The 19,441-nt window shown below is 43.5% G+C and overlaps 1 protein-coding gene across 6 annotated transcripts in view; it reads right to left on the bottom strand.

Moving 5' to 3' along the window:
* Nucleotides 1-19,441, bottom strand: part of LOC109898059 (AP2-interacting clathrin-endocytosis protein) — a 45,941-nt gene that overhangs the window by 13,449 nt on the left and 13,051 nt on the right. For 5 of the 6 annotated variants that reach the window (XM_020492825.2, XM_031833557.1, XM_020492826.2 and 2 more), the window contains exons 7-12: nt 15,769-15,849; nt 7,815-7,911; nt 6,546-6,634; nt 3,046-3,148; nt 1,045-1,227; nt 140-310 (exon numbers count right to left, since the gene is read on the bottom strand). In XM_020492825.2, the coding sequence (XP_020348414.1) occupies nt 140-310; nt 1,045-1,227; nt 3,046-3,148; nt 6,546-6,634; nt 7,815-7,911; nt 15,769-15,849 (724 nt within the window). The remainder of the gene's footprint in view (nt 1-139; nt 311-1,044; nt 1,228-3,045; nt 3,149-6,545; nt 6,635-7,814; nt 7,912-15,768; nt 15,850-19,441) is intronic. The other variant, XM_031833558.1, reaches the window with a different exon arrangement.

The following is a 19,441-nucleotide window of genomic DNA, read 5'->3' as shown; positions in this document are numbered from 1 at the left end:
ATTTCACCATTATCCTTTGGAATGGAAGAAAACCCTCGTCATGCTTAGTCAAAAAAAAGAAAAAAAGAAGGCAAAATCGGAATAACTTGATTTTTGTTTGGGGGACTGTGAGTGAGTGAATGTGAGTACTTGTATTCACCTCCTCCCTCTGACCCCTCTCCTCCAGGGGTGTCTCTCCTTCAATGTCTTCCTCCCCAGCCAGGTGATCCACAGCGGTGAACAGGTCACAACAGTTATCCACCGTGACCCTGTCCCGTATGGCTGAGCACAGCTTCTTCAACAGGGCCGGTTCCCGCGTCGACTCCTCTCTCTAAAACACACACGTTATTTTATTCATTAGCACACAGTAAAAGTAGAGGATTTAAATATAACTAAATGTATGTGAAAGGGGGGTGGAGAAACCCAAGGTGGATGAAGTTGAGAAACCCCACACCAGACCCTGAGAAACCCCTTGCTTACAACAAAACTGTTATTTCACTGTAGTACAGAACAATTGCTACACTGTAGTACACTGACCACTACACAGCTCAAACACATTAGGATGGATTATAATTACATCTCAGACTCCCATGCTAATACATGAACTGAATCAGACCAATTTCAGAGGCTGATGAGGATAATCCTTCAGGAAACCCGTTGTCACCACCGCTGTATAGCTCTGTGTTTGTGATAACAGGGTGGAATGATTGGGATCGGAATGCGTATTTCTATCAGGGCAGAGTCAGACACAGTGAGTTGGCACATTGAGGACAGACACCCACAGAATGAAATAGACCATTTACATGATGTATGCAGACACCAATGATATGAGTGCAAACCTCTTGGACTGTGACTCTGCATCTAGAACTGCCTCAGCGTCCAGCGGGATGTTTACTATGAAGTTTTTGTGCATAGCATTAGCCTCATTTAATAAGTAACAATGAACCATCTACAACTGATCAAATGAATCAGTTTATAATTGGCTGTGAGTTTCTGTGTATGTTGTGTGTAGGTGTGTGTATCCGCCACATGTCCTGTGTCTGTCATGAGTGCGTCTTCCCTTACCCGTCGTAGGCTGTGGAAGGCCTGTGTGTGTGAGACCTGGGCCAGGTTTGTGACAATGACAGACAGACACTGGTCCTGCAGCTCTGTAGCCAGCAACACTGTCTGTTTAGCCCACTTGACCTCCGGGAGACTGCCCAGCAACTGCTCACTGCCACACAGCAGAGTCACCGTGTTCTGTACAGTCTGGATAGAACAGGATTATTAACGGTTATGTCTTATTTGAGAGACTTTTGTATTTCTCTCCTTCACATCACAACACACCCAGCAGGAGCCCAGCGCTCTGTACAGTCTGGATGGAACAATAAAACATTACATCTCTGGGGAACTATTTTTATCAGCTCTTATGAGCTCTTTCTCTCTACCTCACCACCCCCCCCCCACCCCACCCTACCAAGGCAGAGGTGGATACCTGTGCAGAGGTTAGAGTGCATGTCCCAACAGCACGTCTTCAATGTGACAGGGAGGAATCCAGTGGCAAGGGGGACACCCAGGACGACAGGCACCCTTTCACAGTTGCAGAAGGCTACCGGAGCTCCAGTTTTCCGGGGGAGCGCCTGTCGTGCGCCGCCAGCACGTTGTTTTTCTCTCAGGGTGAACTCCCCTAGCCTTCGCCTTCCCAGACTTACCCACAGGCAGCGGGACAATGGTTGGCCGATGCCAGGGCGTGCCCACATAACGTGGGCCTGCACACCGCACCCCTGCAGTGTTCGCCTGGGACTGCAGAGACACCCAGTTACTGTGTTGTCACGAGGAAGGCCTGGCAGAAGTTTTGGTGAAGGAGAGGCTGTGTAGTGGCAAGAGGAGGCTTACGCACAGAGCTGCTTCCCGGTTTACCACAAGGACTAGCCAGCGGCAGCAAGCTGTAAGCAGGTGCGAAGTATGCATGCACATTCCCTCTTACAACCACACACACAGTCCGGTGAACAATATTTCTAGTCAAATCAAATTGTATTAGTCACACACGCCGAATACGAATGCTTACTTACGAGCCCCTAACCAACAATGCAGTTTAAAAAAAATACGGATAAGAAAAATAAATAAAAGTAACAAGTAATTAAAGAGCAGCAGTAAAATAATAGTGAGACTATATACAGGGGGGTACCAGTACAGAGTCAATGTGTGAGGGCACCGGTTAGTTGAGGTAATATGTATATGTAGGTAGAGTTATTAAAGTGACTATGCATAGACGATAACAACAGAGAGTAGCAGCGGTTTTAAAGAGTGTGTGTGTGGTGGTGGTGGTGGTGGTGGTGGTGGTGGTGGGGCAATGCAAATAGTCTGGGTAGCCATTTGTTACATGATCGCTTATTTTAGAGACCTTTCTCATACTCAGTACTTCTCTTTCTCACAACACATACAACCACATACAAAGTGTTTCACCAACTATCTCATAATTGATCATTCACAGTCTGTGGAACAAGTTATTACGGCTCTTATGTGACCTGTTATCGTAGAGCCATTTCTCAACACATAGAACATAGTTTGTGAAACACCATGCATCTCATCATTCATAATTCACAATTCATTATATTATGGACAACAAAACACACATTTACAGTCTTTAACAGTTGTTAAGACATTTACACCTTTGATCAACTCTACTGTGTCCCACCACAGTTGTTCCTTCCGAAACTGCACTTGGCTATCGATGCAGGGGGAAACCCAAATTATGCAACACATTTTGGCAGCAGGCAGGCCCTCCTCAGCAGCAGTAGAAGTAGTAGTAGGCTGAGCTCCAGAGTGGTGTACCCAGGGGAGGGGAGGGAAAGACACGGGCTGTGTCCCAATTCTCTACCCTTTTGTGCACTTGCACACTCCCTGTCATGGACTCTCTCCAGCCAAAACTAGACCAATCAAATGCTTTTAAATCTGGATTACCCTGCTAATTCTGTCTGTATCCATACTGGACTCCTGAACACGCCTGCAATGAAGGACTATGGAAATTGAGGTGAGGAAGTTGGGGTGTGTGTGTGTAGACTTGTGAGTGTGTGTATAACCCACCATGGCTCCAGTCACAGCATTTAGACAGGCTCTCTGGACCTCACAAGGCAACAGAGCAAAGTGTCTCTCTGACCAGCTCTTCACATAGTGTTCAGCCACCCACCTGTAACACACAGTACAAACGAGTGTTCGAGAGCCTGTCACTTCAGTACATATTCTGACATATTGCTTGTTAAACACCTTTGAATTGTGTTTTTATAGAAACGGGTATGAACGAAGGGGAGAAAATATTGAGTTGGGTGGAGCGGGGATTTGATGCCACACAGGTAGGGGGGGGGGTCGTACATGTGCTGTAAGCAGCAGCCCTAAGCACAAGACCAAGCCTAGGTACTCGCTAAACCACTGATATACAGTAACTATCCACAGAGTATCCAGCAAGGCTCAGCGTGACTGTGCACGGTGTGTGATGATGTTCAGTGTGTGATGATGTTCAGTGTGCGACTGTGTGCTGAAGGTCTGGGTGAGTGGGGATTAATGAGATTGTGGGACTCAGTGAGAGAGCATGTGATTTGCATCAGTAAAACGGGTCAGGTCCGTGACCCAAACCACTTATACAGCCTGACATCACACAGAGAGAGCTGCCAAACTCTATATAAGACACAGGCAGGAGTCCCAAACTGCACATTATTCCCTATAGTGCACTACTTTTGGCCAGAGCCCATAGTGCACTATATAGCGAATCGAATGCCATTTGGGACTCATTCATTAACCTCACTGGTCCTGGTGCTAGGAAGGAACTGAAGCCAGAAGTGTCCAAAAACATGGCACAGCTCCCAATTACATATCAATATCCTGCTGCCCCAAATTTCCCAGGCAATGTGTGGCCGCGTTCCAAATGGTACCCTATTCCCTTTATCGTGCACTTCTTTTGACCAGGGTCATAGTACTGCACTATAAGGAATAGGTTGCCATTTGAGACACATCCTAGGAATATAAAACAACTTTTAGTTAAGGCAGCGGCACTGAGAGAAGTGATGAGATCCAGTGTCGTGGCGAAACTGAATGATGTGCCATCTTAGTTGCTCAGTCCCATTTTCTCAGTCCCAGCCTCAGGCCCTCAGGGTAGTGGCCAGAGATGGTTGGCTAGCTCCAGAGGCCTGAGGGGTGTGAATCGCAGCACCCCAGGGCTATAAGCTCAATTCAGCTCACATTACTATCATACACACAAGGGACGTGACAAATGTAAATAGAATCTTAATGTTTAAACTGACATTTATTAATAGTTTAAACGTTAAAGAAATCAATAAAAATAAAATGACGTGAATTCACAATCCAGATATGGTTCTGCATATGACCACTAGGAGGCAATGCAGTTCAATCTACCACAGTCCTGGCTACGTACCTACCAGTTGTCACTAGTTAATTCAGCCACAAAGTCATAAAGCCCGCCTATTTCTACAATTTCTATACTTAAAATGTGATTTTAACTCTAACAATAACGTTAACTACACTGCTAACCTTATGCCTAACCTTAAATTAAGACAAAATATATATATGTTTGTTAACCAAAATTTTTACATAGCCAATCTTGACTTTGTGGCTGTGGTAACAAGAGAAAACCCTAACAGACGGCGCTCACCTTACTGCTGTCCCCCACCCACTCAGCAACAATGGTATTAATGCTGTTTTAGGTTCTCTGTTGTGTGCTTCTCCTTCATGTTCTCAATTGTCAGTACGTACTTCATGTCCGACTTCTTGTCAATGTGATGGCTCGTAGCAGTGACGCAAGTCTGATTGTTTGAGAGCTTTTGTACTTGCAGAGCAATCATTGTACAATTTCTCCATCCGGGCCATCACTTTTTTTTTTGAGATGGGATTTTGTAGTCTGGTTCTAGATATGCCATCAGGGCAGGGCATTGAAGCCAACATTCTATACCTTTGACAATGGCTGCATGACAACTGCAACCATTTCTGTAGTCAGAGCTGTGATTTTCTCACTCTGTCCCTTATCACACTGCTGCCAGCACTGGTTTGGGCCTCACAGTGCCGCTCTTTTCGCATTGGACCTGTATTGCCACTGTAGCTCAATTCCACCTTGCAAAATTTGAATTTCATTACCTTCTCAAAGTATTGCCATACAGGACTTAGCTGCTTTTGCCTCCAAGTTGCCCTCTGACATTTTTCCAACTTAACAACGATGTTGTGCAGAGCGCTTTATACCGTGACGAGATCCTGAGGCCCATTGTCGTGCTATTCTTCCGTCACCATCATCTCATGTTTCAGCATGATAATACACAGCCCCATGTCGCAAGGATCTGTATACAATTCCTGGAAGCTGAAAATATCCCAGTTCTTCCATGGCCTGCATATTCACCAGACATGATACCCATTAAGCATGTTTGGGATGCTCTGGATCAACGTGTACGACAGTGTTTTCCAGTTCCTGCCAATACCCAGCAACTTCACATAGTCGTTGAAGAGGAGTGGAACAACATTCCACAGGCCGCAATCAACATCCCGATTAACTCTATGCGAAGGTCATGTGTCATGCTGCTGGTTTTCTGATCCAAGCCCTTACCCTTTTTTTAAGGTATCTGTGACCAACAGATGCATATCTGTATTCCCAGTCACGTGAAATCTATAGATAAGGGCCTAATACATTTATTTAAATGGACTGATTTCCTTCTATCAACTGTAACTAAATAAAACCTTTGAAAAAGTTTGCATGTTGCATTTCTATTTTTGTCCAGTAAAATGTAAAAGCTGCATATCTCCTACTTACATCATTGTTACATTAGGTATAAAAAATATATATATATAAAAAACTTTGCCTTTTGGTTGATGATTGGGAACCTATTAGGGGTCATTTTGTGATAACTGCACTGTGATATCAAAACATTTAATAGAAAAGTGTGAGTTTCGGTTTAGTTGTATTTGTTTTTTGCAATGTTAACGATCCCAAATTCATTTAAAACGTCACACCCCTAACACACACAACTCATCAAAAGCTTTCCCCTCAGCGGAGCAGAAGGCAGGCAGCACGGCTCAGCCCACGCACCACGTTTTAGTTGTTTTATGTCTGTATCTTACTGCCAGATGGAATCCACACACAGATGGTGATGTCAGAGTTAGCCCTGAATGACCAGACTTAAACACTATCAAGGCCATAATTATTCATACCACTGCCTGAGGGGTGACTGTTTCTGGCATTAGTGCAATTTAAGTTAGGTTTTCAGAGACTTTTGGACAGCTATTACATAGATTGTGACCTACATAACATGGTAACCTTATGTTGACCCTGTTCCTCCATCTATTGTGCTCTGGATTATGCAGATTAAGCCAAACCCTTCTTATACAACTACAGATGTTGAAGGTGATAAACAGGCTTGGGGTCAATTTTTATTAATTTTCCCAATCAATTTACTTCCTGAAGTGACTGAATTGCAATGGAATTGACCCCAACCTCGTTGATAAAAATCTGTCAAACTGACAGCACCTAACTAAAATATAATGTCCCATAGAAATACACTCTAAATTGCTCCATACACACACACACTCACCTCATACACAAGCTGTGGAGGCTCTGGAGTCCAAGGGTGTGGGTGAGGGAGAGGCACTCGAGGATGGTTTTCTGAACCCCATCTATAGGCTGCAGTAAGAATAAAAGTGAAAACAAACATGTCTAAGTGACGGGACTTTTAATGATAGGCCGTCTTTTCAATTGGACATGGATTATAAAAGGTACTTGCAAGTGAAGGATCTCGAATAAAAGCCTTAATAAACTAAGGTACAAAAACATATCTACACTGTTTGCAGTTAACACACAGATGAGTAACGTCGTACACTGGTCACAGGAATATATTTTTGTAATAGGAGTGAAAATAGATCAAAAAGAGAGTTCTCTCTGTGCCTGCTGCGGGGTAAAGTGAAGCTGCCTGTCGCAGTGGGCAGAATGGAACACCCCATATGAACTGTATCTGGGCACATGATGAGGTAAGAGTAATGAAACAGAGGCTGTTCAGAGAACCGGAACACAGCGGGACATTGTTTTAAGGGTGCAGGAATGCCCGTGAGATACAAAACAGTACCAAAACAGCTAAATGTGTTCATACACATGGCTTTCCTCCTGATGCAGACTGGTATGAGATTACAGCAATCTCTCTGGAGATGTAGAACTGATCTAGGCTGGTCCCAGATCTGTTTTAGCTGTATAGGCAACTCCTATGAAGTGTGGCAAGAGAGCACAAACAGATCTGGGACCAAGCTAGGGCAGATCAGAGAAGCACTGCAATGGTAGGAAGAGCTAAAACACTCCACAAGAGAGCCATGTAAAAATAGAAAGGATTTTTTTTTTATTGTGTATGTGTGCGTGTGTTTGGCGGCAGGTAGCCAAGCAGTTAGAGAGTTGGGCCAGTAACTGAAAAGTTGCTGGTTCGAATACCCAAGCGGTCAAGGTGAAAAATCTGTAGGTGTGTCTTAGTGCCTTGACTAAAGCACTTAACCCTAATTTGTTCCAAGGGTGTCGTATTACTATGGCTGACCCTGTAAAACAACACCTATCGTGTGTGTGTATATGACAATAACATTTGATTTTGTGTGTGTGTGTGTGTTTGCGTGCATCACACAATACTGCATTAAGACAAAAACAAGTCGGCTAAATTGGCCTGCCAAACAAATCAAATCACATTTATTTATATAGCCCTTCGTACATCAGCTGATATCGCAAAGTGCTGTACAGAAACCCAGCCTAAAACCCCAAACAGCAAGCAATGCAGGTGTAGAAGCACGTCAGACATGTCAGACGTTTTCCCTCACATTCAGAAACCTACCTTGGGGAAGAAGCGGCAGTAGTCTCTGGTCAGCACCATCTCCACCACGTCCTTCAGTCCCTCCAGACCCAACATGTCTGCTGCCAACACCACCTGACTGGGAGAGAGGCGAGAGGGCCGGTTGAGGTGGTGTTGTGGTTCTGACTGGGAGAGAAGGCTGGGTGAGGTTGTGGTTCTGACTGGGAGAGAGGGCTGGGTGAGGTTGGGTTGTGGTTCTGACGGAGACAGGGGCGAGGTGGTGTTGCGCTTCTGCTTGGGAGAGAGGGCTGGGTGAGGTTGGGTTGTGGTTCTGACGAAGAGAGGGCTGGGTGAGGTTGGGTTATGGTTCTGACTGGAAGAGAGGGCTGGGTGAGGTTGGGTTGTGGTTCTGACGAAGAGGGCTGGTTGAGGTTGGGTTGTGGTTCTGACTGGGAGAGAGGGCTGGTTGAGGTTGGGTTGTGGTTCTGACTGGGAGAGAGGGCTGGTTGAGGTTGGGTTGTGGTTCTGACTGGGAGAGAGGGCTGGGTGAGGTTGGTTATGGTTCTGACTGGAAGAGAGGGCTGGGTGAGGTTGGTTGTGGTTCTGACTGGGACAGATATGTATACACCAACCTCAACCACTCCAGTAAACCTGCATATTGAGTTATTAGTCACACATTGAGACAGCTTACTTAGAGTATGTTTCTTGTGTAACTTGCTCTTTATTATCTATAAATATGACTTTATTATAGCTAATAATGAGGTTAAGGATTTGCCAGTACTACAACAAATATTTTAATTAAGGCCAATAAGACAAAAAAGGCCTTATAAGCTACTTATTGACATACTTATAAACTACAAATCAGAGGCTAAAATGTTTACCTTAATATAAAGCGTTAACTTTGATTCTATTTTCTATTAAGTATATTATTATGATAAACAATATTACTGCATTGTTGGGAAAGAGCTCAAGTAAGAAATTCACTGCATTGTTTTACACCTGTTGTATCCTGTGCACATGGAGATAAAACTTTGAAACTTGTTGTGGTTCTAACTGGGAGAGAGGGACAGGTGAGGTGGTGTTGTGGTTCTAACTGGGAGATAGTGACAGGTAAGGTGGTGTTGTGGTTCTAACTGGGAGATAGTGACAGGTGAGGTGGTGTTGTGGTTCTAACTGGGAGATAGTGACAGGTAAGGTGGTGTTGTGGTTCTAACTGGGAGATAGTGACAGGTAAGGTGGTGTTGTGGTTCTAACTGGGAGAGAGGGACAGGTAAGGTGGTGTTGTGGTTCTAACTGGGAGAGAGTGACAGGTAAGGTGGTGTTGTGGTTCTAACTGGGAGAGAGTGACAGGTAAGGTGGTGTTGTGGTTCTAACTGGGAGATAGTGACAGGTGAGGTGGTGTTGTGGTTCTAACTGGGAGAGAGGGACAGGTGAGGTGGTGTTGTGGTTCTAACTGGGAGATAGTGACAGGTGAGGTGGTGTTGTGGTTCTAACTGGGAGAGAGGGACAGGTGGGGTGGTGTTGTGGTTCTAACTGGGAGAGAGGGACAGGTAAGGTGGTGTTGTGGTTCTAACTGGGAGAGAGGGACAGGTAAGGTGGTGTTGTGGTTCTAACTGGGAGAGAGTGACAGGTAAGGTGGTGTTGTGGTTCTAACTGGGAGATAGTGACAGGTGAGGTGGTTGTGATTTAACTGGGAGAGAGGGACAGGTGAGGTGGTGTTGTGGTTCTATCTGGGAGATAGTGACAGGTGAGGTGGTGTTGTGGTTTTAACTGGGAGAGAGGGACAGGTGAGGTGGTTGTGATTTAACTGGGAGAGAGGGACAGGTGAGGTGGTGTTGTGGTTCTAACTGGGAGAGAGTGACAGGTGAGGTGGTGTTGTGGTTCTAACTGGGAGAGAGTGACAGGTGAGGTGGTGTTGTGGTTCTAACTGGGAGAGAGTGACAGGTGAGGTGGTGTTGTGGTTCTAACTGGGAGAGAGTGACAGGTGAGGTGGTGTTGTGGTTCTAACTGGGAGAGAGTGACAGGTGAGGTGGTGTTGTGGTTCTAACTGGGAGAGAGGGACAGGTGTTGTGGTTCTAACTGGGAGAGAGTGACAGGTGTTGTGGTTCTAACTGGGAGAGAGGGACAGGTGAGGTGGTTGTGATTTAACTGGGAGAGAGGGACAGGTGAGGTGGTGTTGTGGTTCTAACTGGGAGAGAGTGACAGGTGAGGTGGTGTTGTGGTTCTAACTGGGAGAGAGTGACAGGTGAGGTGGTGTTGTGGTTCTAACTGGGAGAGAGTGACAGGTGAGGTGGTGTTGTGGTTCTAACTGGGAGAGAGTGACAGGTGAGGTGGTGTTGTGGTTCTAACTGGGAGAGAGTGACAGGTGAGGTGGTGTTGTGGTTCTAACTGGGAGAGAGGGACAGGTGTTGTGGTTCTAACTGGGAGAGAGTGACAGGTGAGGTGGTGTTGTGGTTCTAATTGGGAGAGAGGGACAGGTGTTGTGGTTCTAACTGGGAGAGAGGGACAGGTGTGGTGGTGTTGTGGTTCTAACTGGGAGAGAGGGACAGGTGTGGTGGTGTTGTGGTTCTAACTGGGAGAGAGGGACAGGTGAGGTGGTGTTGTGGTGCTGGTGCTATACATGTAGGTTTACCATCAAGCCCTATAGTAAGTACTGAAGAAATCCACTATTATTAAAAACACTTAGACAACTGAAGCAAGCTAACACACTGACCTCAGGAAATGTACCTTTACTAGTTGGGGATATTCATTTTTGCTTCTGATGGATGAATTATTTTCTATTCTATATGTATATGGGTTATTCCACAGAGGTGGTGTAAATTGCTATCCCACCCCAAAATAATCTAAGACAAACATATTGTTAAATTAGTAAAGTAGAAAGTCATTGTTTATACACCTATTTCTAATGAGAGGTGGCTGTCCCAAACCCTGACTGCTAAACGTCATGTTTAAAAATATAGCAATTCATTAGTCACTTTTCTAACTATTATTTCAATAGAACATATATTTGTTCTATTATCACATTGAAAGTCACTGATCTAATAATTAGTTGATTTATTTTTAAACATCTTTCTCTGAAAATGCTGTCCCCACTTTTGATGTCACTATCAAAACAGACATTATAAAATAAATGTCAAATGAATGTGCCTTAAGCCACAACCCTACAAATATTACCAGGTGATGGGATTGCACCCCTCTCCAATATGGCACAATGTCAGTAGTCTGTATGTCTAAACATTATGAAGAAAATTAGTAAAAGTTGCTAAATCTTAATGTAATTTTAAGAAGTGTCACTACCGAACATCTGATATACAGTTGAAGTCGGAAGTTTACATACACTTAGGTTGGAGTCATTAAAACTAGGTTTTCAACCACTCGACAAATTTCTTGTTAACAAACTATAGTTTTGGCAAGTCGGATCTACTTTGTGCATGACAAGTAATTTTTCCAACAATTGTTCACAGACAGATTATTTAACTTATAATTCACTGTATCACAATTCCAGTAGGTCAGAAATGTACATACACTAAATTGACTGTGCCTTTAAACATCCTGGAAAATACCAGAAATGGATGTCATGGATTTAGAAGCTTGCGATAGGCTAATTGACATCATTTGAGTCAATTGGAGGTGTGTGGATGTCGATATAGGACTCAAGTCCCACATCCTGTGGATGTATTTCAAGGCCTACCTTCAAACTCAGTGCCTCTTTGCTTAACATAATGTGAAAATCAAAAGAAATCAGCCAAGACCTAAAAAAAACAACACAATTGTAGACCTCCACAAGTCTGGTTCATCCTTGGGAGCAATTTCCAAACGCCTGAAGGTACCATGTTCATCTGTACAAATAATAGTACACAAGTATAAACACCATGGGACCACGCAGCAGTCATACCGCTCAGGAAGGAGACGCGTTCTGTCTCCTAGAGATGAACGTACTTTGGTGCGAAAAGTGCAAATCAATCACAGAACAACAGCAAAGGACCTTGTGAAGATCGAGGAAACAGGTACATAAGTATCTATATCCACAGTAAAACGAGACCTATATCGACATAACCTGAAAGGCCGCTCAGCAAGGAAGAAGCCACTGCTCCAAAAGCTCCATAAAAAAGACAGACTACGGTTTGCAACTGCACATGGGGACAAACATCGTACTTTTTGGAGAAATGTCTCTGGTCTGATGAGACAAGAATATAACTGTTTGGCTATAATTACAATTGTTATGTTTGGAGGAAAAGGCGCTTGCAAGCCAAAGACCACCATCCGAAGCACGGGGGTGGCACCATCATGTTGTGGGGGTGCTTTGCTGCAGGAGGGACTGGTGCACTTCACAAAATAGATGGCATCATGAGGAACGGAAATTATGTGGATATATTGAAGCAATATCTCAAGACATCAGTCAGGAAGCTAAAGCTTGGTCACAAATGGGTCTTCCAAATGGACAATGACCCCAAGCATACTTTACTTGTGGCAAAATGGCTTAAGGACAACAAAGTCAAGGTATTGGAGTGACCATCACAAAGCCCTGACCTCAATCCCAAATTTGTGGGCAGAACTGAAAAAGCGTGTACGAGCAAGGAGGCCTACAAACCTGAATCAGTTACACCAGCTCTGTCAGGTAAAAAGGGCCAAAATTCACCCAACTTATTATGGCAAGCTTGTGGAAGGCAACCCAAAACGTTTGACCCAAGTTAAACAATTTAAAGGCAATGCTACCAAATACTAATTGAGTGTATGTAAACTGCTGACCTGCTGGGAATGTGATGAAAGAAATAAAAGCTGAAATAAATCATTCTCTCTACCATTATTCTGACATTTCACATTATTAAAATAAAGTGGTGATCCTAACTGACCTAAGCCAGGGAATTTTGCTAGTGTTCTCCTGGCAACCGCCAAACCCATATTTGTTCGTCGGACTGCCAGATGGTGAAGCATGATTCATCACTCTAGAGAACGCGTTTCCAGTGCTCTAGAGTCCAATGGGGGCAAGCGTTACACCACTCCAGCTGACGCTTGGCATTGGGATCTTAGGCTTGTCTGCGGCTGCTCGGCCATGGAAACCCATTTAATGAAGCTCCCGACGAACAGATGCTTCCAGAGGCTGTTTGGAACATGGTAGTGAGTGTTGCAACTGAGGACAGATCCAGTTCTGTGAGCTTGTGTGGTCTACCACTTCACAGCTGAACCATTGTTGCGCCTTAGATGTTTCCACTTTACAATAACAGCACTTGCAGTTGATCAGGGCAGATCTAACAGGGCAGAAATGTTGGCAAGGTGGCATCGCTATGACAGTGCCTCATTGAAAGTCACTGAAAGTCACTCTTCAGTACGGGCCATTCTACTGCCAGTGTTTGTCTATGGAGATTGCATGGCTGTGTGCTTGATTTTATACAACATATAGTGTATTAAAAACATGCAAAGTGTGGTTTTGAGACTAAAATATATGTTTGCTGGGATGTACAGTGCATTAGGAAAATATTCAGACCCCTTCACTTTTTCAACATTTTGTTACATTACGGCCTTATTCTAAAATGGATTAAATATAAAAATAAATACCAATCTACACACAATATCCTAAAAATGACAAAGAAATTACATAAGTATTCAGACTCATTGCTACAAAACTCGAAATTAAGCTCAGGTGCATCTGGTTTCCATTGATCATCCTTGAGATGTTTCTACAAATTGATTGGAATCCACCTGTGGTAAATTCAATTGATTGGACATGATTTGGAAAGGTACACACCTGTCTATAGAAGGTCCCACAGTTGACAGTCCATGTCAGAGCAAAAACCAAGCCATGAGGTAGAAGGAATTGTCGTTTCTTACAATTTAAGAAAGGGCCCTTGGTCATGGTCTCAACTCACTGGGTCTGGATCTTGGGACCAATGTCCTGGTATAAACATAGTCTTGGCTCCTGGATATTATTTTTGTCTTTGGTTTACAAACCATATGCAACCCAATTCAGGGTTAATACACATTTTGACAGATGGGAATTTCATAACTTCTCCTTGACTTTTCACCAAATTTCCATGACCAACAATTGGCGGCATCTCGATGTACTTCTCGATGTAAAAAGTATGTGTAATGTGGTATGTTTTTGGGACATAACGAAAACATTAATACATGCTAATAATAGGTAAACAGTTAACGAGAGGGTACAAGATATGTTTTGAATTGGCTAACTAATTATTAGTCTATCGTCAATCACATTTTATAGGCCAGGCCTACCTGCAGCTGCAACGTCCAACTGTCTCTCCCTCCTTGAGCAACGGCACACTTGTCTCACACACATGCATGTGATGCGCACAAACACAGATATGCTAGTGTCATTCCGATCCTGGCTGATTTTTATTTGATTGATAAAATATCTAAAAACGGTGCCTAAATAAATTACTAAATACATTTCCATGACTTTTCCAAAAACTTTCAGGATATTATCATTTTCCAAAACTTTTCCAGGCCAGGAAAACACAATTTTTGTATTTTCATAACCATATGAAGCCTGCCAATTTGAAGAAGATAATGCTCTCTGATAATTGGCTGATCACTCCCAACCCATAGGAATCCACACCCAATTGGACTACTTTTAAATGGTGGAAATCCTTAATAGCAATGTCTATACCAAAATGAGTAATTTCTATCTACAGTCCTCTATTTCTCTCTATGATTGACACTTGACACGGAAACGCCTGGTATTTTGCCAAAATAAAGAAAGGAAACGTGATAATTTAAACATCTAACAACATCATTAATTAGATGCACAAATACTTCAATCAATCAATGAAGTTTCAGATTCATGCAATCAACATTGAACATTTTACAGAGAACAATCAAGATTATTTGAAATATTTAACTGAATTCTTTATCACCCCACTAAATGGATCAGTACTGAAACATAGTGGTAAAAGTTGCAATAAAAGGGAGAACAATGTACAGTGGTGATCATTTTTTAACCTTCGATTACAGATAAATTTTAAAGAAATGTTATTTTCATACCAAATTAACAAAATGGTAAACATATTATTTTTAACCTGATTTTCAAAACCTTTCAATTTAATTCAGAGAGATATATGCGATGAAAACAAAGTGTGTAAGAAGTATACAGTGCATTCAGAAAATATTCCAACACCTTGTCTTTTTCCACATTGTTACGTTGCAGCCTTATCCTAAAATGTATTAAATTGTTTTTTCCCTCTCATCAATCTACACACAATACCTCCATAATGACAAACTATCACATTTACATAAGTATTCAGACCCTTTACTCAGTACTTTGTAGAAGAACCTTTGGCAGTAATTACAGCCTCGAGTCTTCTTGGGTATGATGCTACAAGCTTGGCACACCTGTATTTGGTGAGTTTCTCCCATTCAGAGTGACCATCGGGTTGTTGACCAAGGCCCTTCTCCCCCGATTGTTCAGTTTGGTCGGGCGGCCAGCTCTAAGAAGAGTCTTGGTGGTTCCACATTTCTTCCATTTAAGAATGATGGAGACCATTGTGTTCTTGGGGACCTTCAATGCTGCAGACATTTTTTGGTACTCTTCCCCAGATCTTCGCCTCGACACAATCCTGTCTCGGAGCTCTACAAACAATTCCTTTGATCTCATGGCTTGGTTTTTCGTCTGACATGCACTGTCAACTTATATAGACAGGTGTGTGCCTTTCCAAATCATGTCCAATCAATTGAATTTACCATAGGTCGACTCCAATCAAGTAGAAACATCTCAAGGATGATCAATAGAAACAGGATGCACCTAAACTCAATTTCGAGTCTCATTGCAAAGGGTCTGAATACTTATGAAAATAAGTTGTCATTATGGGGTATTGTGAGTAGTTTGATGAGTATTTTTTATTTATTTAATACATTTTAGAACATGGCTGAAACGGAACAAAAAGTTGAAAAAGGGAAAGGGTCTGAATACTTCCAGAATGCACTGTATATGTCTACCTGACAGTATGTTTGGATACAACTTCACATTGTTTAAGGTACATACCTGGCACTGGCTCTGGGTGGTAGGTCTATTATGGCACCATACATGAACTGTAGGAGAATCTCCATCTCATCTGGACCCAGACTGAAAATAACAACAGTGTCGTTACCTCTGTAGGCAATGTAGAACCATCATCCCACTTCAAATCTACTGTCTGATCTGCCGTCTGATCTGGGGTGCTGTAGGCTTTTAATTCAAGCTATAAGCGTGAAGAAATTGTACAAGTGTCTCTTGCAAAACTGATTTTATCTTACTAAACTAAAAATAATGGTTCAATAAATAATATCTAAACATCTATTTATTGAGCCAAATTATGTTTTTCATAAAATGCAATTCTAAGTGAAGAGCAGCACTAAAAAAACATTGTCACTCGGGCTACAGGGTATTTCCCCCAGAGTCCTCCAGTACAGTGCCTCAGCACACCCATCCTGCATGGTGACAGAGTGTCATCCCCAATTACTCTCAGATCAGCCAAGCTGAGACGAGTGACATTACTCTCCCCTTAGGAGAGTGCAGCCTCGTTTGTCTCTGCTGCCACACCGCTCTGACGGCAAGGGTAGAGAGGACTTAAAAACAAGGGTAGATGACCTGGTTTGGAAATTATCTGAGTGAGTGGAATCACACTGTCTGTAGTTAGCGGTTTGTTTGCAGTCAATTCAGATAGTATACAAAAAATGTAAATTCCACTTAATGACTTCTCAATAAAGCAGAAGCAATTTATTTTAAACGTTTTTACATTTCTAAATGTTAAATTCAAATAATTTCCTGAAATGACTGCCTTCAATTCAAATTGAGACTAACCCTGGTGTGTGCATGAAACTGCATAAAGAGCCAGCCTGATATAGGCTAATATATTCTCAGCACCCACAGTATGAATTATTAATGCAGTATAGGATAGGCAGCAGACTTCAATTGTTGTTGGAAAACAATGAGCCTTGTTATTGATACACCAGAGTGGAGGTATAGGTTATGTCCCAAATGGCAGCCTATTCACTTTATAGTGCACACCTTCTGGCAAAAGTAGTGCACTATATAGGGAATAAGCTGCAATTTGGGACGCAGACGTAGACATTACCGACGAATAGACATTATAGACGAAGAAGGACTTCAGTCCTAACCATCCCCTTGGCCAGTATGTACAGTTGAAGTCGGAAGTTTACAAACACCTTAAACTGATATTAAATGTATTTGGCTTTCACAATTCCTGACATTTAATCCTAGTAAAAATTCCCTGGCTTAGGTCAGTTAGGATCACCACTTCATTTTAAGAATGTGAAATGTCAGAATAATAGTTGAGAGAATTATTTCTTTCAGGGTTTATTTCTTTCATCACATTCCAAGTGGGTCAGAAGTTTACATACACACAATTAGTATTTGGTAGTATTGCCTTTAAATTGATTAACTTGGGTCAAACATTTCAGGAAGTCTCCACAAGTCGGGTTCATCCGTGGGATGAATTTCCAAACGCCTGAAGGTACCACGTTCATCTGTACAAATAATAGTACGCAAGTTTAAACACCATTGGACCACACAGCCATTATACCGCTCAGGAAGGAGACGCGGTCTGTCTCCTAGAGATGAACGTACTTTGGTGCGAAAAGTGCAAATCAATCCCAGAACAACAGCAAAGGACCTTGTGAAGATGGAGGAAACAGGTACATAAGTGTCTATATCCACAGTAAAACGAGTCCTATATCGACATAACCTGAAAGGCCGCTCAGCAAGGAAGAAGCCACTGCTCCAAAAGCTCCATAAAAAGTACAGACTACGGTTTGCAACTGTACATGGGGACAAAGATCGTACTTTTTGGAGAAAAGTCTCTGGTCTGTTGAAACAAGAATATAACTGTTTGGCCATAATGACCATCGTTATGTTTGGAGGAAAAAGGGGGACGTTTGCAAGCCGAAGAACACCATCCCAAGCATGAAGCATGGGGGTGGCAGCATCATGTGAGGGTGCTTTGCTGCCGGAGGGACTGGTGCACGACCAGCACAAAAACATCCTGTGGCGGACTGCAATAGCATAGAATAGTCCCCGCGATATGCAACTGTTCAGGGACGTCAGGAACCAATACACGCAGTCAGTCAGGAAAGCAAAGGCCAGCTTCTTCAAGCAGAAATGTGCATCCTGTAGCTGTAACTCCAAAAGGTTCTGGGACACTGTAAAGTCCATGGAGAAGAAGAGCACCTCCTCCCAGCTGTCCACTGCACTGAGGCTAGGTAACACGGTCACCACCGATAAATCCATGATTATCAAAAACTTCAACAAGCATTTCTCAACGGCTGGCCATGCCTTCCTCCTGGCTACTCCAACCTCGGCCAACAGCTCCGGCCCCCCCGCAGCTACTCGCCCAAGCCTCCCCAGCTTCTCCTTTACCCAAATCCAGATAGCAGATGTTCTGAAAGAGCTGCAAAACCTGGACCCGTACAAATCTGCTGGGCTTGACAATCTGGACCCTCCATTTCTGAAACTATCCGCCGCCATTGTCGCAACCCCAATTACCAGCCTGTTCAACCTCTCCTTCATATCGTCTAAGATCCCCAAGGATTGGAAAGCTGCCGCAGTCATCCCCCTCTTCAAAGGGGGAGGTACCCTGGACCCAAACTGTTACAGATCTATATCCATCCTGCCCTGCCTATCTAAGGTCTTCGAAAGCCAAGTCAACAAACAGATCACTGACCATCTTGAATCCCACCGTAACATCTCCGCTGTGCAATCTGGTTTCCGAGCCGGTCACGGGTGCACCTCAGCCACGCTCAAGGTACTAAACGATATCATAATCGGCATCGATAAAAGACAGTACTGTGCAGCCGTCTTTCTCGACATGGCCAAGGCTTTCGAAGGCTGTCAATCACCATATTCTTATCGGCAGACTCCGTAGCCTCGGTTTTTCTAATGACTGCCTTGCCTGGTTCACCAACTACTTTGCAGACAGAGTTCAGTGTGTCAAATCGGAGGGCATGTTGTCCGGTCCTCTGGCAGTCTCTATGGGGGTGCCACAGGGTTCAATTCTCGGGCCGACTCTTTTCTCTGTATATATCAATGATGTTGCTCTTGCTGCGGGCAATTCCTTGATCCACCTCTATGCAGACGACACCATTCTGTATACTTCTGGCCCTTCCTTGGACACTGTGCTATCTAACCTCCTAACGAGCTCCAATGCCATACAACACTCCTTCCGTGGCCTCCAACTGCTCTTAAAACACTAGTAAAACAACTAAATGCATGCTTTTCAACCGTTCGCTGCCTGCACCCGCACGTCCAACTAGCATCACCACCCTGGATGGTTCCGACCCAGAATATGTGGACATCTATAAGTACCTAGGTGTCTGGCTAGACTGTAAACTCTCCTTCCAGACTCATATCAAACATCTCAAATCTAAAATCAAATCTAGAGTCGGCTTTCTATTCCGCAACAAAGCCTCCTTCACTCACGCCGCCAAACTTACCCTAGTAAAACTGACTATCCTACCGATCCTCGACTTCGGCGATGTCATCTACAAAATAGCTTCCAATACTCTACTCAGCAAACTGGATGCAGTTTATCACAGTGCCTTCCGTTTTGTTACTAAAGCACCTTATTACCACCCACCACTGCGACCTGTATGCTCTAGTCGGCTGGCCCTCGCTACATATTCGTCGCCAGACCCACTGCTCCAGGTCATCTACAAGTCCA

The sequence above is a fragment of the Oncorhynchus kisutch genome, linkage group LG10, assembly GCF_002021735.2.
Source record: "Oncorhynchus kisutch isolate 150728-3 linkage group LG10, Okis_V2, whole genome shotgun sequence".
In the NCBI taxonomy this organism is placed as follows: Eukaryota; Metazoa; Chordata; class Actinopteri; order Salmoniformes; family Salmonidae; genus Oncorhynchus; species Oncorhynchus kisutch.
The sequence above is the reverse complement of the archived record's forward strand: the minus strand, read 5'-3'. Positions and strand labels throughout refer to the sequence as shown.